Source organism: Anolis sagrei, chromosome 11 (genome assembly GCF_037176765.1).
Source record: "Anolis sagrei isolate rAnoSag1 chromosome 11, rAnoSag1.mat, whole genome shotgun sequence".
In the NCBI taxonomy this organism is placed as follows: domain Eukaryota; kingdom Metazoa; phylum Chordata; class Lepidosauria; order Squamata; family Dactyloidae; genus Anolis; species Anolis sagrei.
The window spans coordinates 30,344,820-30,369,177 of record NC_090031.1 but is presented as its reverse complement, the minus strand read 5'-3'; the positions used below and the strand labels follow the sequence as shown (position 1 = coordinate 30,369,177).

Below are 24,358 nucleotides of genomic sequence, written 5' to 3'. Positions count from 1 at the left end.
CGAGCAGATGTCCCCCAGCAAAATCTTCTGAGAACAATCCTCCAAGAAGGACAGGAGACACTGCAAAAAGTGCCCCCCAAGCCCCATTTCCGCAAAGCATCTCAAAAGGATACTTAGTATTTATAGGTAGTGAGATGGTGGAGGAAGAGTTGCAAAAAAGGAACTTACCACTAGGGTTGAAAGACATACAGCAGATCGGCTTCTCATGTGCTGGGAAGTGAGCCACAATGCCATCGCTATCTGAGTCCTCGCTCAAGAGCACCTGCATAAGAAGCGAGAGAGACCAGAAGCTACATGACACACCTACATTTTGTTGCGTTGCATTCAGAAATCCTATTCATTTTGGTCTTGCATTTAGAAAATACATGTTTACACATTTCTGCGTCTCACCTATGAGAACATAGCAAGTAGAAAAATAATGGTTTCCATATTAAAGTTATATCAATCAATAGGAAAAGTATTATTGCCCAATTTAGGATTCAGGAGCCTTACATTCTCCATCTCAATATCAGTAGGCTTTCCCTCTACAAGGCCCTCTCTTCTTCACAATTCTATTCATTCATCAGATCTATAAAAATGGCAATTATTTTCACAGTAACCAATATGATATACCGGTATTAATACACATTAATACACATCTGGATATGAAGAGAAAATCACCAAGACTACAATAAGAAGAAGGAGCCCTCAGTGGCAAAGTGGGTTAAACCGCTGAGCTGCTGAACTTGTTGACCGAATCCGGGGAGCAACGTGAGCTTCCGCTGTCAGCCCTAGCTTCTGCTAAATAATAATAATAATAATAATAATAATAATAATAATAATTGAAAAGTCAACAACAGATCCCAAATGTAGACTCTGCAAGGAAGCAGATGAAACAATAGATCACATCCTGAGCTGTTGCAAGAAAATCGCACAGACAGACTACAAGCAGAGGCATAACACCATTGCTCAGATGATTCATTAGAACTTGTGCCACAAATCCCATCTGCCTGCAACAAAGAACTGGTGGGATCACAAGCCGGAAAGAGTTAGAGAATGAATGAACACGTCAAACTACTCTGGGACTTCTGAATTCAGAAACTGACAGAGTTTTGGAGCACAAGACTCCTGACCTCACAATCGTGTGTAACAACAAAGTATGATTGTCAATGTTGCAATCCCAGGTGACAGCAGGATTGCAGAGAAACAACTGGAAAAGCTGACACGATATGAGGATTTAAAGATTGAACCGCAAAGACTCTGGCACAAGCCATTCAAGGTGGTCCCAGTGGTGATCAGCACACTGGGTGCAGTGCCTAAAGACAGGGGCTGTACTCAAACACAATCTCCGCTGACAAAATTACCATCTGCCAGCTGCAGAAGGCCACCCTACTCAGATCTGAATGCATTATTCACCGATACATCACACAGTCCTAGGCACTTGAGAAGTGTCCAACGTGTGATCCAATACAACAGCCAGCAGAGTGTCTTCTGTGGACTCATCTTGTTGTGTTTCAAATAATAATAATAATTTTTATTTATACCCTGCCACCATCTCCCCGAAGGGGACACGGGGCGGCTAACATGAGGCTAAGCCCAAAATTACAATAAAATACAATACAAATATTTTGTAGCAAAATACCATCAAAATAAATACATAACATAACAAAATAAAATAAAAATAAACTAGCCGTTTAAAAACATGAAAATGTGAGTAGATCCAGGGGGAAGGTAACGGCGTTCCATGCAGCCACGTGACCTAGGAGGTGTCTATGGGCAATGCCGGCTCTTCGGCTTAGAAATGGAGATGAGCACCACTCCTTAGAGTTGGACACGGCTAGACTTAATGTCAGGGGAAAACCTTTACCTTATAGTAAGAGGATAGCCAATCATAAGGCCTTTGCTGCTGATACAACCATAAATTATATTCTGTTGTGATTCTGACACTAACAGACAGCACAATATTTGGAGCCTGGCTTGCGTTAGAGAAGGAAATTCTTCTCCTTAATGCACAGCAGAACTTGAATTTTAAAAAAGTACAGAAAAAAGGAATACACAATCTGTCAGCAGGATTGCCAATGTGCCAGGAAGAATCCAGCTCTGAGTAAGTAATGAGGACATCTGATGAGTTTCCTTCCCCTCTCCTTCCAGATTTTTCCTCTTAACAAACAGGAATTGAACAGGAGAACCATTGGACACCTTGACTTTGAAGTTCAGGTGATCTGGTTTTCCTGGTCTTTCAGCGGCTTTTTGCAAATGTCCATAATTGTTGGTCACAGACTTCCTTGAAAAAATGGAAGATAATTAATCTTCCTTGAGAAAATGGGGACACAATTTACTATCTTTTCAAACAAAATATGTTCTCAAATCAATGTACATACCACAGAGCCGGTGTTGTCCGTAGACACCTCCAAGGTCATGTGGCGGCATGACTGCATGAAGCGCTGTTACCTTCCTGCCAGAGCGATACCTATTAATCTACTCACATTTGCATGTTTTCGAACTGCTAGGTTGGCAGAAGCTGGGGCTAACAGCGAGAGCTTGCGTCGCTCCCCGGATTCAAACCAGCGACCTTTTGGTCAGCAAGTTCAGCAGCTCAGCGGTTTAACCCACTGTGGGGCTCCACACTTACACACATAGATAAAGGTTTTCCCTTGACATTAAGTCCAGTTGTGTCCGACTCTGGGGGTTGGTGCTCATCTCCATTTCAAAGCAGAAGAGCTGGCGTTGTCCGTAGACACCTCCAAGGTTATGTGACCAGCATGACTTCATGGAGTGCTGTTACTTTCCTGACGGAGCAATACCTATTGGCACAGTGAGTTAAAGCACTGAGCTGCTGAACTTGCTGACCGAAAGGTCGCTGGTTCGAATCTGGGTTCGCTGGTTCGATCTACTGTATATACTCAAGTATAAGCCTAGTTTTTCAGCCCCTTTTTTAGGCTGATAAATCTCCTCTCGGCTTATACTCGAGTCAATGTTATTTACTATTTTGTTCTGTTATATTATTTTTATTGCATTTATTATTTTACTCTATTTATTATTATTATTACATTTATTATTTTACTCTTTATTGTTATTATACCATTTATTATTTTACTCTATTTATTATTGTTATTATTACATTTATTATTTTACTCTCTTATTACTGTTATTACATTTCCATTATTTTACTCTATTATTATTTTTATTACATTTATTATTTTACTCCCTTTATTATTATTGGAAGGATATGTAAGCACATTTACATTGAAGAAGGTTAGAATAATGGTTTAATCAGAGTTGGACAGCTTTCTCTTAAATTACAATTTTATGTAAATATTTTTGAATATTTACTCTACTGATGCCTCAATTAATGTAATTTTATTGGTATCTATTTCTATTTTGAAACTTACCAGTAGCTGCTGCATTTTTTGCCCTCGGCTTATACTCGAGTCAATACATTTTCCCAGTTTTTTTGTGGTAAAATTAGGTGCCTCGGCTTAAATTCGGGTCGGCTTATACTTGAGTATATAGGTAAAGGTAGTCCCCTGACATTAAGTCCAGTCATGTCTGACTCTGGGGTGTGGTGCTCATCTCCATTTCTAAGCCGAAGAGCCAGTGTTGTCCGTAGACACCTCCAAGGTCATGTGGCTGGCATGACTGCATGGAGCGCCGTTACCTTCCCGCCGGAGCGGTACCTATTGATCTACTCACATTTGCATGTTTTCGAACTGCTAGGTTGGCAGAAGCTAGGGCTGACAGCGGAAGCTCACGCCGCTCCCCGGAATCAAACCTGCGACCTTTCGATCAACAAGCTCAGCAGCTCAGTAGCTTTAACCCACTGCGCCACCGGGGGCTCTACTTGAGTATATACGGTACTCATATTTGCATGTTTTCAAACTGCTAGGTTGGCAGAAGCTAGGACTAAAAGCAGGAGCTCACCCTGCTCCCCGGATTCAAACCTGCAACCTTTCGGTCAGCAAGTTCAGCAGCTCAGCGCTTTAACCCACTGCGCCACCAAGAGCTCCTTACTTAATAATAATAATAATAATAATAATAATAAAAATAATAATAATAATAAACAACTTTATATTCTGCCACCATCTCCCCAACGGGGACTCGGGGTGGCTTACATGAGGCCAAGCTTAGACATAATATTACAGCAAAATAAAACCAAAAAACATAAGCAACAAGCAACAGCACACAGAGAAAATAGTGAGTAATTTTGCAAATTAGCCGGGGCGTTTTGTTGTACAAAATAGCTGCATTCTTTGAAAAAAGCACAAGATAAAAACATCCTTAAAGTACATTTTAAACATAATGTGCTGCAGACAGAAGACACGCCATTGAAAGCTCCACCTGGCACTGTTTCTATCTCTTGCAATAATGTTATATGTCTCTTCTTAGTGGACTTTTTTCTGAACTAAACAACCCTGAGAGAGCATAACCTTTCCTAACCGGGCAGCCGCTCCAGCACCTTCATCATTTGGGTGTCCCTTTTCTGCACCAGCATAAATCAGACTAAATTGTAATAGATTATTAAGGCAGTTGACATCTTCTGGACAGGGAACAATGACAGAATTATTTATTTCCCATGGTAATAACAGTCCCTTGATTAAATGAGCCGTGTAATTAATATGATGCAGAAATGCGTGCGAGTGCTTTCCCCGCCTTGATCGCTCCGGTCTTTAAGCGTTGTTGTTGCCGTTCTGTTTAGCAAAAGTTGCAAAAGGGGATTCATCTAGTGCAGCAGAACCAAGGAAATGTCACATTTCTTTTCTTTTTTAAGATGCAAGAACAACAAAGAAGGGTCCAGAAAACGAAAGAAAAACAAGAAACACCTCCAAACATTATAGCTAAGGTCAAACATCAGTGGGGAAAAAAGGCTAAATGTGATAAATCGGCAACATTAACTGCTGTTCTCCTTTTAATAGAATCCAGCGTAAACTTTGAGCGGCCCTTGGCTTGGCCTGAGCCATTAATCTGTGACAAAAAATGTCTTCTTGACACAAAACAGAGCCCCTTTAATGAAAGTTAAGGCAGACAGTATGAGGTTAGTAGGGAATCCTGTTGCTTTTTTATATATCAAGAGAATTCTTTGCAATGTGTAGAGTTTCAAAGAATGGGGAAAGATGGGGGAACTCAATACCAAGGGTTGGGGACTACATTGCGTTGGTGACAAAAACATTTCACTGTAAATAAAAACTGGCAATGAAAGTCTACATGGTACGAGGGTTGAATGAGAAGTAATGCCTCCACTTTCGTTACTTGGGTTTGAATGGAAATATCCAAACCCAAGTAATGAAAGTGGAGGCATTACTTCTCATTCAACCCTCGTACCATGTAGACTTTCATTGCCAGTTTTTATTTACAGTGAAATGTTTTAATAATATTTTAATAAATCAAACATAGAAATAATCCTTAAAATGTGCTCTAACTACCACTATTCACATTTCCACATCATCACCAGACAATTGTATAAATCAAATGCAGAAACAATCCTCAGAATGTGCTCTTTAACTATCACTGTTCACTTTTCCACATAATCACCAGACAATTGGATACATTTCTGCCAACGATGAACAAGTTTTCTGAAGCCGTCACAGTTCCTGGCAAATTTCAAGTCTGAAAAGTAATGCCTCTGCTTTCGTTACTTGGGTTTGGATGGGAATATTTTAATAAATCAAACGCAGAAATAATCCTTAGAATTTGCTCTTTAACTAACACTATTCACTTTTCCACATAATCTCCAGACAATTGGATACATTTCTGCCGACGGTGAACAAGTTTTCTGAAGCCGCCACAGTTCCTGGCAAATTTGAAGTCTGAAAAGTAATGCCTCCGCTTTCGTTACTTGGGTTTGGATGGGAATATTTTAATAAATCAAACACAGAAATAATCCTTAAAATGTGCTCTTTAACTACCACTATTCACTTTTCCACATAATCACCAGACAATTGGATACATTTCTGCCAACAATGAACAAGTTTTCTGAAGCCGTCACAGACCTGGCAAATTTCAAGTCTGGAAAGTAATGCTTCCGCTTTCGTTACTTGGGTTTGGATGGGAATATTTTAATAAATCAAACACAGAAATAATCCTTAAAATGTGCTCTTTAACTACCACTATTCACTTTTCCACATAATCACCAGACAATTGGATACATTTCTGCCAACGATGAACAAATTTTCTGAAGCTGTCACAGTTCCTGGCAAATTTCAAGTCTGAAAAGTAATGCCTCCACTTTCGTTACTTGGGTTTAGATGGGAATATTTTAATAAATCAAATGCAGAAATAATCCTTAAAATGTGATCTTTAACCAACACTATTCACTTTTCCACATAATCCCCAGACAACTGGATACATTTCTGCCAACGATTAACAAGTTTTCTGAAGCTGTCACAGTTCCTGGCAAATTTCAAGTCTGAAAAGTAATGCCTCCGCTTTCGTTACTTGGGTTTGGTTGGGAATATTTTAATAAATCAAATGCAGAAATAATCCTTAGAATGTGCTCTTTAACTATTACTATTCCCTTTTCCACATAATCACCAGACAATTGGATACATTTCTGCCAATGATGGACAAGTTTTCTGAAGCCGTCATGGAAGAAGTCAACACTGTTTCCACAACCAGCGTCTTACAGTTCTCTCAACGTCTTCATCAGGAGCATCATGATGTTCCCAGAGATCTTCTTTCATTATCAGGAACAGATGGAAGTCAGATGGCGCTAAATCTGGTCTATATGCAGAATGTCGTATGGTGGTGAGATCCAGTCTCTGAAGTTTCAAGTCTGTGTGCTTTCATTCCAGGCATCAGCATCCTGGGTACTCATTGTGCACAGATCTTCCAATAGCCAAAGCAATAATGTGACCCACACATTCTTGTGAAATGCCGATTATGCTTGAAATTTCTCTCTTACTTCTTGGTAGGAGAACAATGTCCAATCTTGAACGAATGAACAACAACAATATATAATACTAATATTGTGCTATGCTAATAATATAATATATTATATGTACATATAACTTGTAAGCTGCTCTTGAGTCCCCTTCGGGGTGAAAAGGGCAGCATATAATGTTGTAATACGAGGGTTGAATGAAAAGTACTGCCTCCACCTTTGCCACTTGGGTTTGGATGGGAATATTTTAATACGTAGTAATATATAATACTAATATTGTGCTATGCTAATAATATAATATATTATATGTACATATAACTTGTAAGCTGCTCTGAGTCCCCTTCGGGGTGAGAAGGGCGGCATATAAAGTTGTAATACGAGGGTTGAATGAAAAGTACTGCCTCCACCTTCGTCACTTGGGTTTGGATGGGAATATTTTAATACGTAATAATATTGTTGTTTATTCGTTCAGTCGTCCCCGACTCTTCGTGACCTCATGGACCAACCCGCGCCAGAGCTCCCTGTTGACCGTCACCACCCCCAGCTCCTTCAAGGTCAGTCCAGTCACTTCAAGGATGCCATCCATCCATCTTGCCCTTGGTCGGCCCCTCTTCCTTTTACCTTCCACTTTCCCCAGCATCATTGTCTTCTCTAGGCTTTGCTGTCTCCTCATGATGTGGCCAAAGTACTTCAACTTTGTCTCTAGTATCCTTCCCTCCAATGAGCAGCCGGGCTTTATTTCTTGGAGGATGGACTGGTTGGATCTTCTCGCAGTCCAAGGCACTCTCAGAACTTTCCTCCAACACCACAGCTCAAAAGCATCTCTCTTCCTCTGCTCAGCCTTCCCTCAGGTCCAGCTCTCACATCCGTAGGTTACTACAGGGAATACCATGGCTTTGACTAGGCGGATCTTTGTTGCCAGTGTGATGTCTCTACTCTTGACTATTTTATGGAGATTGGACATTGCTCTCCTCCCAAGAAGGAAGCGTCTTCTGATTTCCTGGCCACAGTCTGCATCTGCACTCATTTTTGCACCTAGAAATACAAAGTCTGTCACGGCCTCCACATTTTCTCCCTCTATTTTCCAGTTGTCAATCATTCTTGTTGCCATAATCTTGGTTTTTTTGATGTTTAGCTGCAACCCAGCTTTTGCACTTTCTTCTTTCACCTTGATTAGAAGGCTCCTCAGCTCCTCCTCGCTTTCGGCCAACGTAATAATATATAATACTAATATTGTTTTATGCTAATAATATAATATATTATATGTACATATAACTTGTAAGCTGCTCTGAGTCCCCTTCGGGGTGCGAAGGGGACTGATATGGGCAGGATACAAATATTGTAAATAAATAAATTTATTTACTTATTTACAACATTTAAATAAATTAAATAAATATTAAATATATTCAGTTCTTGTGGGTTTTTTCGGGCTATATGGCCATGTTCTAGAGGCATTTCTCCTGACGTTTCGCCTGCATCTATGGCAAGCATCCTCTGAGGTCTGTTGGAATTAGAACAACTGGGTTTATATATCTGTGGAATGGCTGGGGTGGGGCAAGGAGCTCTTCCCTGCTGCAATTAGGTGTGAGTGTTTGGCTAATCACCTTCATTAGCATTTGAAGGCCTGCTAGAACCTGGGAAAGCCTGTTGCTGGGAGGTGTTAATCTGTGCCTGGTTTCTTCCTCTCTGTTGTTTAGCTGTTATAATTTTAGAGTTTTTTAATACTGGGAGCCAGCCTTCGACAATACATTAAATATATTATTCACACAGACATGCATTCAGACACAGAGGCACACAAAGGTTACCATGCACTCTTCACCAGCTATATAGCGACGTTAGCAAAATTAGAGTCAGGCCCTGAACTGCAAAACTTCTGAAAAGGGTCGTTCTTCCCGATCAACGCTGGGTGGTCCCACCCAATGAATTCATTAAGTCCAAAATCAAAAGGTCAAAAGAAAACATAACTCCAGCCACTAAAAGTTTATGCGTTTAATTTCAATTAGGGGGAGGGAAAAAAAGGACAGAGAGGAAATCTGTATGTCTTTATTTTTACTCATTTCAGCTAATTAATGGCTCCAAAGAAACAGTCATTACATCTAACTGAAAAGTTTGCTAACACTTCATTAAAAGAACGTTTAAACAAGCTTGCAAACCTTGTTAATGTATTTGGGTTGACCACAGACTTGTTTGGGCTTCTCGGTAATTATTTTTATTCGGCTTTCAAATATGAACACAACAGCCAAGTCCAATAACTCAACCTTTTTGTTGCTGCTTTTTTTTTAATGCTGCTTCAGTTTTATTTCAAAAGCTAAGGCTGTTAGAAGTTATTACTTAAGGAAAAAAATGTATTAGTGCTGTGTAAACGGCTACCACATGAAAACCTTTATCCCTCCTCCCGTGTCTGTGTTAAGAAAGTTCAACATTTTCCTGGTTCCCATTCTCTCTACTTTTTTGCCCTGGATTTATAGCTAGGGAGACCTAGGTTCAACACTCACCTTTGATATATTCTGGGGGACTTTATTTGATGATAGACACTTCATTTTATTTGGTTGTACTGCAATTTTTGGGCTTGGCCTCATGTGAGCCGCCCCAAGTCCCCTTTGGGGAGATGGTGGCAGGATATAAATAAAGTTGTTTAATATTTTTTGAAACACAACAAGATGAATCCACTGCAGACACTCTGCTGGCTGTTGTATTGGATCACACGTCGGACACTTCCCAAGTGTCTAGGACTGTGTGATGTATCGGCAGATAATGCGTGCAGATCCCAGTAAGGTGGCCTTTTGCAGCTGGCAGATGGTAATTTTGTCAGCGCTGATTGTGTTTAAGTGCAGGCCAAGGTCTTTAGGCACTGCACCCAGGGTGCCCATCACCACTGGGACCCCCTTGACTGGCTTGTGCCAGAGTCTTTGCAGTTCCATCTTTAAATAAAGTTTTTAAGTGCAGGCCAAGGTCTTGAAGCACTACACCCAGTGTGCCGATCACCACTGGGATCATATTTACTGGCTTGTGCCAGCCTTTGCAGTTTAATCTTTAAATCCTCATATCATGTCAGCTTTTCCAGTTGTTTCTCTTCAATCCTTCTGTCAGCTGGGATTGCGACATTGACAATCCATACTTTTTTTAACTCAATCATGAGGTCAGGAGTATTGTGCTTCAAAACTCTGTCTTAATTCGGAAGTCCCAGAGGAGTTTGGTGTGTTCATTCTCTGTAACTCTTTCCGGCTTGTGATCCCACCAGTTCTTTGTTGCAGGCAGATGGGATCTGTGGCACAAATTCCAATTAATCATCTGAGCAACGGTGTTGTGCCTCTGCTTATAGTCTGTCTGTGTGATCTTCTTGCAGCAGCTGAGGATGGGATCTATTGTTTCATCTGCTTCCTTGCAGAGTCTACATTTGGGATCTGTCGTCGACTTTTCAATCCTGGCTTTGATGGCCTTGGTTTGAATGGCTTGTTCTTGGGTTGCTGGAATCAGGCCCTCCTTTGTCTCCTTTTTCCGAGTTCCATTTGTGTGCCACAGCCATGTTTTTTCTTTGCAGAAACTGTCCATGGAGAGCCTTCTTTCGCCAGTTTTCTCTTCTGCTCTGGATTATGTTTTTACAGTATTCCCTCTTTGTTTTTTGCACTTGAAGCAGTTTACTACTTTTGACTTCCCTCAATGTTTTGTTATTATTGTTGTTGTTGTTATTATTATTATTATTTTACTAATACAAAAACACAGTATTTCACATCTCTACGCTGGATTTCGTATCACAAAATCACAAGTCAAATACTTCTCAAGCGTCTAGGACTGTGTGATGCATTTTCGAATGATGCATGAAGATCCAAGTAAGGTGGTCATTTGCAGTTGAGAGTGTGTGATTTTGTCGATGTGTATTGTTTCCAAATGCCGGCTGAGATCTTTTGGCACGGCACCCTGTGCGCCAATGACCACTGGGACCACCTGGTCTGGTTTATGCCAGAGCCTTTGCAATTCGATTTTGAGGTCTTGATAGAGGTTGGGTTTTTCCTGTTGTTTTTCCTCAATGTGACTGTCACCTGGAATGGCAACATCAATGATCCAAACTTTTTTCTTTTCCACAATCGTGATGTCTGGCGTGTTGTGCTCCAAAACGTTGTCAGTCTGGATTCGAAAGTCCCACAGTATTTTTGCGTGTTCATTTTCAACAACCTTTGCGGGTTTATGATCCCACCATTCTTTACTCCTGGCAGGTGGTCCTTGTGACCTAAGTTCCAGTGAATCATCTGGGCCACAGAGTTGTGCCTCTGTTTGTAGTCAGCCTGTGCAATTTTCTTACAGCAGCTGAGGAGATGGTCCATGGTTTCATCAGCTTCCTTGCACAGTCTGCATTTTGGGTCATCCGCTGATTTTTCAATCCTGGATTTAATGGCCTTTGTTCTGATGGCTTGCTCCTGGGCTGCAAGAATCAGGCCTTCTTCTGTCTCCTTCTTCAGGGTTCCATTCGTGAGCCATCACCAGGTCTTCTTATTAACTTTTCCTTCAATCTTCTCAAGGAACTGCTCATGCAAGGCTTTGTTGTGCCACCTGTCAGCTCTGGTTTGGAGTGCAGTTTTCTTGTACTGGTTCTTTGTCTGCTGTGCTTTGAGAAGTTTCCAATTATTGACTTCAATTAAAGCAGGTTCTTGGCTTTCCTTGACATATTCTGCCAGGGCCTCATGTTTTTCTTCTTCGACTATTTGTTTTACTTGTAAAATTCCTCTGCCATTATTTATTTATTTATTTATTTATTTATTTATTTGTCGTGTCGGGGCAATCAGTCACTTATGTTACATTTCTAACAGAACAAAGCATGAATGAATGTTGGATGAATGTTGCTGTAGTTTCAGGAAGTGAGTGATGGTACTGCAAGTCCCATTATCCATGGTCCGCCCTCCTCCAAGCGCAGCAGGATGTAGAGTGGGTCATGAGGGCTCTGTGTGCCAAGTGTGGACTTTATTGGTCATTGGATAAGGGTCGTAGTGGTTTCAGTAAGTGACTGAAGTTACTTAAAGTCCTATCATCCATGGTCCATCCTCCTCTGAACTGCACCAGGTTGTAGGGTGGGGTCATGGGGACTCTATGTGCCAAGTTTGGTCTTGATCAGTCATTGGATAACTGTCGCAGCAGTCTCGGGAAGTGAGTGAAGTTACTTCAAGTCCCATTATCCATGGTGCATCCTCCTTGAAACTGCACCAGGATGTAGAGAGGGTCATGGAGGCTCTGTGTGCCAACTTTGGTATTAATCAGTCATTGGATAAGGGTCGCAGTGGTCTCGGGAAGTGAGTGGAGGTACTTCAAGTCCCATCATCCATGGGCCATCCTCTTCCAAACTGCAGTAGGATGTAGAATGGGTCATGGGTGCTCTGTGTGCCAAGTCTGGTCATTATTATTATTATTATTATTATTATTATTATTATTATTATTATTTTACTGGCACAAAACCACAGAATGTCACAGCAAACGAGATCTATATGCTGGAAAACCACACTGCAAAGGCTCTCTGTTGGAAAAGAATTAAATTGTTAATTCCAGCAGTGTTTCTAAATCCCAAGTCCTAGCAGTACAAGGGCTGGCATGTTATTTCTGGCTTCAGAGGATCCGAGAACACAGTACGTACTTGGGTCTATAGCTCTTCAGTGTTATTTCAGGGGCTTCAGACACAAAAGTAACCCTCAACTTAGCAATAACATCTTATTTATATTTCAGCACATACTTGAATAACTTAAATAACTCAAGCATAATATTTTTATACTCTCTCTCTCTCTCTCTCTCTCGCTTTCTCTCTCATACACATGAGTGCGCATAAAACACACCAAGTTTTTCATGATATCCATTAAGCGGGTTAGCTCACGATTACGGGGAAGATCAGAGGCCAAGTTCATTAAAGACAAAAATCCTCTAAATCATATATAAGGCAACTTAAAAACCTAAGATAAATCATTTTATTACTAAAGCTATTGCAGGAGGAGTCTGGGAGCAGACACTGAACGTCAGAAATAATGACTGCATTAAAAAAGGCTTCATGAGAAATTTATGAAGGAGGGTTTCGTTCAGTCTTTTTTCTTTTCCTCCTTCCCCTTGGCATTACAGGGAAAGCCAAGAGAATATTTTCCAGGAAAGCATAATAAACCTTGGATGGAGAGGCAACCTTATTCTAAGAGAACTCAACCTTGTAAAAACTTAGAAATGAAATAGTTGGAGTTTCCTCTCCCTGGTTTGGGTCCCACATTATTTTGCCGTCAGCACGGTAGGTCCTTGGAGGTCAAACAAATAAAGTCTTTCTCTGAAACAGTTCTTAGAGGCTGCGAAGAACATATCAAGAGATGGAAAAATCAATTGTTGCTTTAGGAAAAAGTGAGGAACAAGGATTACCAGCACAGGGAAGTAGTACATGGTTCAATACGGGCCGTAGTGGCACAATGGGTTACACCTTTGTGCTACTGAAGGCTGGCAGTTCGAATCTGCGGGACAGAGTGAGTTCCTGCTGTTAGCCCTAGCTCCTGCTGACCTAGCAGTTCGAAAACATGCAAATGTGAGTAGATAAATAGGTACCGCCTTGGTAGGGAAAAGGCAAAAAGATGCTTCAAGCAGTCATGCTAGCCACATGACCAGGAGTTGTCTATGGACATCACAGGCTCCTCGGCTTGGAAATGGAAATGAGCACCTCACCCAGAGGCAGAGATGAGAACCGCCTCCAGAGCTGGAAATGAAAGGAGAAGCCTCTGCTTTTGTTTGTGAAATGAGCACCTCTCCCAGAGCCAGAGATGAGAACCACCTCCAGAGCCGGAAATGAAAGGAGAAGCCCCTGCCTTTGTTTGTGTTTGTGTGTCTCACTGTATTGTAACAAGGCATTGAATGTAACAAAGCATTGAATGCAAATGTGAGTAGATAAATAGGTACCACCTTGGTAGGGAAAAGGCAAAAAGATGCTCCAAACAGTCATGCCAGCCACATGACCAGGAGTTGTCTACAGACATCACAGGCTCCTCGGCTTGGAAATGGAAATGAGCACCTCACCCAGAGGCAGAGATGAGAACCGCCTCCAGAGCTGGAAATGAAAGGAGAAGCCTCTGCCTTTGTTTGTGTTTGTGTGTCTCACTGTATTGTAACAAGGCATTGAATGTAACAAGGCACTGAATGCAAATGTGAGTAGATAAATAGGTACCGCCTTGGTGGGGAAAAGGCAAAAAGATACTCCAAGCAGTCATGCCAACCACACAACTACGAGGTGTCTACAGACAATACAGGCTCCTTGGCTTGGAAATGGAAATGAGTACCTCTCCCAGAGTCAGAGATGAGAACCGCCTTCAGAGCTGGAAATGAAAGGAGAAGCCTCTGCCTTTGTTTATGTTTGTGTGTCTCATTGTATTGTAACAAGGCATTGAATGTTTGCCGATATTTGTTTACACTGTAATCTGCTCTGGGTCCCCATGGGAAGAAGGGCAGAATAAACAGTGTTTCCTCACTTATTGTGGATAGGTGTTCCATTCCAAGAACACCTGCGAGAAGTGAAAAACCGCGACGTAGAGACGCTATACTGTGTATGTACAGTATAGCTCCATACACTCCTCTCTTGCCCTCCTCTCTCTCTCTTCCTCTCCACTTTTGCAGTCCCTTCCTCCCATCCTCCCTCCCCCATCCCCTTGCTAGACCCACCCTTCTCCCTCCCTCCCTGCTTCCCCACTGGCATGGGGCTCTCACCCGGTCACCCAAGGAAGAGCGACCGGGATGAAGCCCCAGCAGAAGCTGCCTTGGCGGCCCGCTCCAGCCCCGGCAGAAGAAGCCCCAGCAGAAGCTGCCTTGGTGGTCCCCTCCGGCCCCGGAGGAAGAAGCCCTGATGGCAGCTACCTTGGTGGCCCTCTCCACACCCCTCGCCGGGACCACTTTGGCAAGTGGGGTTTATAGATCTGTGTATATAGTGTTCCCTTGGTACTAGTATTTTAAATTACATTTTTTTGAAAAACCGTGAAACAGCAAGTCCGCAGGAAGCGAACCGTAGAGTACCGAGGGAACACTGTAAATAAAGTGTTGCTGTTATTGTTGCAGTTAAGAAAAATAAGTTTTGATTATAGATGTGGAAACCCTGTGGGGAGAGCAGAAATGAACACAAAGACAGGGGGAAAATTATGAAATATCGAGACCTACAACTGTAGGTTCAGAGCCTCTGAGGCAAGAAAACAGCTGCGGTTCCAATGGAGATGGGTGCTCTGGGAGCAATTCCAAACAAGCCGACAAAACATCTGAATGAAATCTCAATAGATAGAATCACAGTAGCGCAACTGACACGACTTGGAACATGCTGTTTTATCTGACATCTCACTGAATCTTAGATACTTGGATGAAATACAAACCACTGATTGTCCAAAATTCCAATAAGAAACATCTTCTGGACTATGATACTGAAAATAATGCCTGCAAAATCCAGCACAGCTATCCATCTGAAAGCATTCAGTCTAGATTATTGCAATGCACCATGTTTAGGTATATTGTCCATATGTATCTAAACATGGCATGGGATGGTCCAGGAAGTCACAAAGAGTCAGAAGCGACTGAACGAATAAACACAAACACACATCCCTATTTAGCTCTCATTTAAATTTTGTTTTTGAAAAAACACACATATACAAAACAGTGCATACACATGTACAAGATTTTTTATATTTCATATCAAGAGCGACTTGAGAAAATTATGTACAAGATATTTCTACATAAAGCATCATCATCATCAGTATTTGAAACATAACAAGATAAGTACACAGCTGGTTGTTGTATTGGATCACACGGACACTTCCCAAGTGTCTAGGACTGTGTGATGTATCAGCAAATAATGTGTGCAGATCCCAGTAAGGTGCAGCTGACAGATGGTAATTTTGCCAGCGCCAATTGTGTTTAAGTGCAGGCCACGGTCTTTAGGCACTGCACCCAGTATGCCGATCACCACTGGGACCATCTTGGCTGGCTTGTGCCATAGTCTTTGCAGTTCAATCTTTAAATCCTCATATTGTGTCAGCTTTTCCAGTTGTTTCTCTTCAATCCTGCTGTCACCTGGGATTGCAACATAGACAATCCATACTTTGTTTTTTAACACGATCATGAGGTCAGGAGACTTGTGCTCCAAAACTCTGTCTGTCTGAATTCGGAAGTCCCAGAGGAGTTTGGCGTGTTCATTCTCTGTAACTCTTTCTGGCTTGTGATCCCACCAGTTCTTTGTCGCAGGCAGATGGTATTTGTGGTACAAGTTCCAATGAATAATCTGAGCAATGGTGTTGTTCCTCTGCTTGTAGTCTATCTGTGTGATCTCCTTGCAGCAGCTGAGGATGTGACCTATTGCTTCATCTGCTTCCTTGCAGAGTCTACACTTGGGATCTGTCGTTTACTTTTCAATTTTGGTTTTGGTGGTATTTGTTCTAATGGTTTCTTCTTGGGCTGCCAGAATCAGGCCCTCTGTCTCCTTTTTCAAAGTTCCATTTGTGAGCCACAGACGCCATTATTATTATTATTATTATTATTATTATTATTATTATTCTGACACAAAACCACAGTATGTCACAGCAAACGAAATCTCTATGCTGGATTTCGTATCACAAAATCTCAAGTCGAACACTTCCCAAGCGTCTAGGACTGTGTGATGTATTTTTGAATGATGTGTGCTGATCCAAGTATGGTGGCATTTTGCAGTTGACAGATCGTGATTTTGTCGATAATTATTGTTTCCAATGCTGGCTGAGATCTTTTGGCATGGCACCCAGTGTGCTGATGCCCAGTGGGACCACCTGGACTGGTTTATGCCAGAGCCTTTGCAGTTTGATTTTGAGGTCCTGAGAACAGCTGAGTTTTTCCTGTTGTTTTTTCTCAATGCGGCTGTCACCCAGTATGGCAACATCAATAATCCAGACTTTTTTCTTTTCCACAATTGTGATGTCTGGCATGTTGTGTTCCAAAACTTTGTCAGTCTGAATTCGAAAGTCCCACAGTATTTTTGCATGTTCATTTTCAACAACCTTTGCGGGTTTATGATCCCACTAATTCTTTAGTGCTGGCAGGTGGTCCTTGTGACATAAGTTCCAGTGAATCATCTGGGGCACAGAGTTGTGTCTTTGTTTGTAGTCAGTCTGTGCAATTTTCTTGCAACAGCTGAGGAGATGGCCCATGGTTTCATCAGCTTCCTTGCACAGTCTGCATTTTGGGTCTGCTGATTTTTTGATCCTGGTCTTAACTGCATTAGTTCTGATGGCTTGCTCCTGGGCTGCAAGAATCAGGCCTTCTTCTGTCTCCTTCTTCAGGATTCCATTCATGAGCCATCACCAGGTCTTCTCCTTGTCAACTTTTCCTTCAATCTTCTCAAGGAACTGCCCATGTAAGGCTTTGTTGTGCCAGCTGCTAACTCTGGTTTGGAGTGCAGTTTTCTTGTACTGACTCTTTGTCTCCTGTACTTTGAGAAGTTTCCGATTATTGACTTCAATTAAAGAAGGTTCTTGGCTTTCCTTGACATATTCTGCCAGGGGGTGTTTTTCTTCTTCAACTGCTTGTTTGACTTGTAAAAGCCCTCTGTCCCCAGACTTACTAGGCAGATAGAGCAGGTCAACATCACTGTGAGGATGTAATGAATTATGAATGGTCATGAGTTTTCTTGTTTTTTTGTCCAAATTTTCCAGTTCTGCCTGTGTCCAGTTTATGATGCCAGCAGTATATCTTATGACAGGTATGGTATAATAATAATAATAATAATAATAATAATAATAATAACTCTCTTGTTAAGTTCCAAAAAAGTTAAAGTTCTCAGTCAGAAGCAGACTCACTGTGATCCTTGTCTGTGTACACAATAAATGCATATATGCTAAGGCGTCATATTTAGGTTTACTGCTGGGCACACAGTATTGGATGAAGCTTATTTCAGAGTTCACTGGGCTACAGCACTTTAAGAAAACTATCTTTTTCTTTTCTTCCTCTTCTTCTTCTTCATTCCACAAACCACAAACATTCTCCTTTCAATTAAAGCAGATCATCTTGCCCCATTTGTGTGTTCACTCTAAGATAATGTTCTTTATTATGAATGCATCTGCATTCAGTGAATTACCACTATCCTATTTTTCTCATGGAAATGTTGGAGGGTATGCAAATGTGCAAGATCGCTGAACAAGACCCAAGACTCTTTAACGCACTCTCCCGCTCACTGTTGGACGGTTCCTGTCTAGGAGAGAGGCCTACTAGGAGGCAACTGTCTCTCTCTCTCAGCAGTGTGCTGGGCCCTCCAGTCCCACTCCATTACGGATTCATCACTGCAATCAGACCATGCCCACATCACAACTGGTCATCCCCAATCAACGTCAACATCGGGGAACTGTAAGAATGACACAGAGTGACACTTCACACTTGGCATTGTCAAAAATGTCACTTTGGTGAGTCCTCTTTGGCTGCACACAAACTGGCTTTCATTCATTCCCAATTAGCACTTCCTGCTCAATAAATCCATTCTGCTCACAAATAATATTAGCCCCAGACAAAACAAAACAAGCAGGGCTATGTCTTGCATCTCTTGGCGCAAAACTCTGAAAGGCCTGTAGTTGAGAGCAGAAAGAGACACAGTGGACAACGAAGAGTCGCTACAGAAAGTAACTTTTTCACAACAGAATCCATTGCCTAAAATTTGATTTTTTTTGTCTACTTCATTATACGACGGTTGAATGACAAGTAATGCCTCCACCTTCGTTACTTGAGTTTGGACGGGAATATTTTAATAAATCAAACGCAGAAATAATCCTTAGAATGTGCTCTTTAACTACCACTATTCACTTTCCCACATAATCACCAGACAATTGGATACATTTCTGCCAACGATGAACAAGTTTTCTGAAGCCATCACAGAAGAAGTCGACATTCTGTTTCCACAACCAGTGTCTCACAGGTCTCTCAACGTCTTCATCAGAAGAATCATGATGTCCTCGCAGATCTTCTTTCATTATCGGAAACAGATGGAAGTCAGCTAAATCTGGACTGTATGGAGGATGTTGTATGGTGGTGAGATCCAGTCTCTGAAGTTTCAAGTCTGTGCACTTTCATTTCAGGCATCAGCATCCTGGGTACCCATTGTGCACAGATCTTTCGGTAGGTAAGCAAAGCAATAAGGTGACCCACACGGTCTTGTGAAATGCCAATTATGCTTGAAAATTCTCTCTCAGTGATACGACAATCGTCCTGAATCAATCTGTCAACCTTTTGCTTGGGAAACCCGGTGGTGGCTGTCACAGGACATCCAACTCTTTGTCATGCAAGTCAGATGTTCCCACCTCAATATCTTTAAACTTACCCTCCCAATCATTCACAGTACTCACATCAACACAATCACCATAAACAACTTGCATTCTCTGAGGAATCTCCTTTGGGGTGACACCTTCTGCTGTCAAGAATTCAATGACTGCACGTTGCTTAAGTCGCATTGATCGACTGTCTGCGCAGGGTTCCATACTTTGCACTTTAACAACACAATCGCTCAATGCTAAGGCTTCCCGCCAAAATTGAACTGTAGAGGAGAGTCTATTAAACAAGCCAGTACCTGCCGCATACCAGTACTGCCATCTGTTGAGGTGTTACGAAGGTGGAAGCGTGACTTTTCATTCAACCCTCGTATCTTAGTCTCTGCAGAGACTTGGGTTCCGGAGAAGACAAAGTACAGAACAAACTATTCCTGAAGGAGAATTTAATTTCATGACAATGGAGTTTGCTACAAATCTAAGCATCACAATTCTTTAAATCTCATCTGGGAACGTTCTTACCTGCCCCTCTCCAACCGTCTCTGTATCGATAACAGTGATGATTCCGGGTATTAAAGGGCTGCGCCGGGTATTGCTGTGCGCCAATATTTCTTCCTCTGTTGCTCCTGATGGCAGGGTGCCTGTCAGCTGTGTCACGACTTTTCCAACCATGGTGAGTCCAGTTTTTATGGTCTACATTTTTTTTAAAAGATAGTCAACACAAGATGAACTGTTATTTTTGCCCTTGTTTCACAAAGTCACTCTGTTAATGATGTTGCTGCACCTCAACAAGAAGGAACAGCACACAGAAATTAATCAATAAATGTGTAATAAACTGCAACAGTTGTGTATTCATATTTGAACTGGGGAGATATGTACTCACTGTAAAATGTATGTGGATTCCAAAACAACTTTAATAACAACATACAATATGGAAACATTTAATTTTAAAATATTGCTGTTGTTATGATTATTGTTATTCCTCCAAGTATTTGTCAGACACCTGGCTAATCTCAAACTGTCACTCATCACAGCAATCAATGTTGCACACCTCTATTCCCCGATGCACCTGAACTGGGAAGCCCTGGCCCTTGAGCACTCTAACTCGAGGTCAGGTGTGACCAACAGTGCTGCAGAATCTGAAGAGGCACGAATGGAAGGTGAAAGGGAGAAATGTGCCAAGAGGAAGAAGACGCATCAAGCCAACCCTGATCGGGATTGTCTTCCATCTGGAAAATGATGCCCTCACTGTGGAAGAACATGCAGGCCAAGAATAGGGCTCCACATTCAAATACGGACCCACCGCCAAGACACTACACTTGGAAGGCCATCATACTCGGAAGGAGAAGTAAGTAAGTAAGCTAAAAGGTATGGCCAACATTGTGCTGATTCTGGGAAACCAGAGATCAAATATATGTATTGTCGAAGGCTTTCATAGCTGGTTTCACTGGGTTGTTGTAGGTTTTTCGGGCTATATGGCCATGTTTTAGAAGCATTCTCTCCTGACGTTTCGCCTGCATCTATGGCAAGCTTCCTCAGAGGTTGTGAGGTCACCTCAGAGGTTGTGAAGTGAGGAGAGAATGCTTCTAGAACATGGCCATATAGCCCAAAAAACCTACAACAACCCAGAGTTCAAATCCATGCTCAGTCATGGGAACGCAATGGTGAACTTGGGCAGATCACATTCTCTCAGCTTCAAAGAGAGGCAACTGAAAAACCCCTCTGATAAAATTATGTCAAGAAAACCGAGTGACAGGTTGGCCTTATGGTCAACATAAGTGTTGCACCTCAGAATATATTCACCTTGCTGAAATCACCGGAACTGCACCCAGACTGAAGTCTTTGTAGTTTATTAAAAAGTAAAAAATGAATAGTTTAAAAAGCAAATAGTGTTCCAAAGATCAATAAAACATAGGAGAATTCCAAATGGCAACAACGAAACAAAGTCCCATGAGAACATGACAAAATACCAAGACCATGGACACAGGAAAATGAGCACAAGCTGCTTGGTTGAGCGAGAAGTTGCTCTGACAAAGGTTTGTTTTCAAACACACAGCTTAATACCTTTTGCAATACATGAAAGCATTTCTTTGGCCTCTGACCTCCTTCTTGTTGGCTATTCTCACACTCCTTCGAACTCTGAAGTCCAAACAGTCAGCCCGATCTAAGATTCCCGTTTCATCAAGGTCAGGCTGCTCATTAGTGTCAGCCTGGTTGCCTTCCTGCCTACTATCAGGCTGAGAACTGTCCTCAATTTGCACCTGGCTAGTTTCAGTATCAAAAACATAATTCCCTGCTGTGAGAAACTGAACTTGCATACCCTGTTCCTCATTGTCTACAACAGGAACATTTTGAACCTGATTGTGAACCTGAATCCCATCATCCTCATCAGAATCACTCTGCGACCCCATCTGAGTCACAACACTATTCGTCTGTATCTGTGGTTCCAGATGAGTCACAACAATAAGTTGGGAACAACTTGAAAACATACAACAGCAACAACCACAATGCTCAAAAATATAGCATCAGAGAGATCTGAGCCTGTGTTAACCCATCACACAGACCTAGCATCAGCCTCCTCAAGAATAAACCAAAAGGAACTCCAGCAGTGATAGAAATTAGAACAGAAAAATAAGGAAAATGGCAAATGAAGCTCTCCTGTTCAAATTCCAAAGGTAGCGGGGGAAGGCAGGGAATCGGTTCAGATCATGGACTGGAGCAGAAGCCACAAATCAATCGCAACTGCTTTGTTTAGTGCTAAAAACTCAAACTGCAGTGATTAGAAAACACATTAGTGTTCATCAATTAGCAGCCAAGCGTTCAGCTTGAATTATTCATGGGGAAATGACTTACACACAAGACTCTGTTAGTGTGTTGTCAGGAAAACCTCTGAAGGGCCAACAGAACCAGGCGCCACTGTATCGACGGCACCGATTCAGCCAGGAAGCCCGATTAACCTCTGAGATGCCTCTGTTGATGTACTTACCCCATTAAAGCTAATGGAGATGCTACCACTTAAAGAAAGAAAGAAAGTCGGAGCCAGCCTATATCAAAGGGAAAAGTCTTTGGGTTTTCCGAGTCTCTTAGCAACAGACAGATCCCGTCATTGGTGCCTTAGCCTCCCCATGACTCCCACCAGCCCCCCTTTAACCCCCACCTCCAACCAAACAAATGGGAAGAAATAAAAAAAATCCTTAAACAATTGGCAACCTGACAATTCTTGGAAAATAAGTCCGTACACAAAGAGGCAAATGGATGGAAGGCGCTCAGCCTCAGCGGGCCTATTCACACAGACATCCAGGGTAACAACTTGAGAAATCACTTCATCTTCTGGCTGGATATATATTAGGAGCAGAGGATGGGGAATGCCTGAATCTAGACCAGCGTTTCTCAACCTGGGAGGTCACAAGGGAGTGTCAGAGGGGTCACCAAAGACCATCAGAAAACCAGTGTCCAGAAGAGGGCAACTAAAATGATCCAAGTGTCTGGAGAACAAGCCCTATGAGGAGCAGCTTAAAGAGCTGGGCATGTTTAGCCTGAAGAAGTCTGAGAGGAGACATGATAGCCATGTATAAATATGTGAGATGAAGTCATAGGGAGGAGGCAGCAAGCTTGTTTTTTGCTGCCCTGCAGACTATTATTTACTATTTACAGTATTTGTATACCACTTTATCTCACCCCGAGAGGGACTCAAAGCGGTTTTAGGAGCAATGGCTTCAAACTACAAGAAAGGAGATTCCATCTGAACATTAGGGAGAACTTCCTGTGAGAGTTGTTCAGCAGTGGAACTCTCTGCCCCGGAGTCTGGTGGAGGCTCCTTTGGAGGCTGGATGGCCATCTGTCGGGGGTGCTTGGAATGTGATTTTCCTGCTTCTTGGCAGAATGGGGTTGCACTTGATGACCCATGAGGTTTCTTCCAACTCTAGGATTCTATGAACCAGATTTCCATAGCTCAAACAAACAAATACATAGTAGCTTTACATACAGCAGCTTTCTCACGCGAGGCTTCTCTCACACTGAGGTTTGCCTCACACTCCTAAGGACGACACCAGCTTTGGCCCGCTAACTCTAACAGGCTTCGGCCTGCTCATTCTCTCCTCAAGACAACACTAGCTTTTTCCTGCTTCTTGGAAGAATGGGGTTGGACTGGATGGCCCACGAGGTGTCTTCCAACTCCAGGATTCTATGAACTAGGTTTCCATAACACAAACAAACAAATACATAGTAGCTTTACATGAAGCAGCCTTCACACTGGAACTTTCTCACACGAGGCTCCTCTCACACTACTCTCTCCTCAGGACAACACTAGCTTTTTCCGGCTTCTTGGCAGAGGGTTGGATCAGATGGCCCACGAGGTCTCTTCCAACTCTAGGATTCTATGAACTAGCTTTCCATAACACTAACAAACAAATACATAGTAGCTTTACACGAAGCAGCCTTCACACTGGAACTTTCTCACATGAGGCTCCTCTCACACTGAGGTTTATCTCACACTCCTCAGGACGACACCAGCTTTGGCCTACTAACTCTAACAGGCTTCAGCCTGCTCACTCTCCTCAAGACGACACTAGGTTTTTCTGGATGGCCAACGAGGTCTCTTCCAACTCTTTGATTCTATGACAGCCTCTTAGTCCCAGAATCCAGCCAGCAGAAGCCCTGAAGCTACCACCTCATTGCCCTTTACAGCACCCAGAACCTGATACCTGAGGCACAGTCCCACCTTGAGGGGAAAGAGAGTGTTTTTGCAAGGCCCAGCTCCATACCCCAACTTCCGTCTTTGACAAAAGAGGACTCTATACCTCTCATAAAAGCATCCCACACAAGAAGGGCTATACAGTACTAGGCTTCAAGGGCCTTCTTGGGAGAACGTGAAAATAAAATAAAAATACTATTTCCTATATAGAAAGGCAGGCGCACAAACCCCACACTACCATTTCTGACAAGACATTAATCACTACCGTTTTATAATCCACAAGCGATTAAACAAACGTCTGTAATTACGAGCAGATGCACTACGCCAGGCAGCAGGAAAGGAACTGCATTATAAACGCACAGTAAATTTTACATAGAGAGAGATGATCTGATCAAAGAGCAGGTTAGAAAGAGCTTCATTTAATTTATTTATGCAGACAGAAGATGCCTTGTTACTGGAGGCATACAAGCACATCGCAGGGCATGCAGTAACATTACAACTCGGCGCTTCCCTCTCTTCCTTTCGCTCTCTTGTTCTCCCACCAACAAATGCAGT

At 42.2% G+C, this 24,358-nt stretch overlaps 1 protein-coding gene across 3 annotated transcripts in view; it reads right to left on the bottom strand.

Moving 5' to 3' along the window:
* The window catches only part of BCAS3 (BCAS3 microtubule associated cell migration factor), a 549,518-nt gene that overhangs the window by 432,308 nt on the left and 92,852 nt on the right, over window positions 1-24,358 (bottom strand). For all 3 annotated transcript variants that reach the window (XM_060756800.2, XM_060756801.2, XM_060756803.2), the window contains exons 12-13: window positions 19,633-19,803; window positions 169-262 (exon numbers count right to left, since the gene is read on the bottom strand). In XM_060756800.2, coding sequence (XP_060612783.1) covers window positions 169-262; window positions 19,633-19,803 — 265 coding nt within the window. The remainder of the gene's footprint in view (window positions 1-168; window positions 263-19,632; window positions 19,804-24,358) is intronic.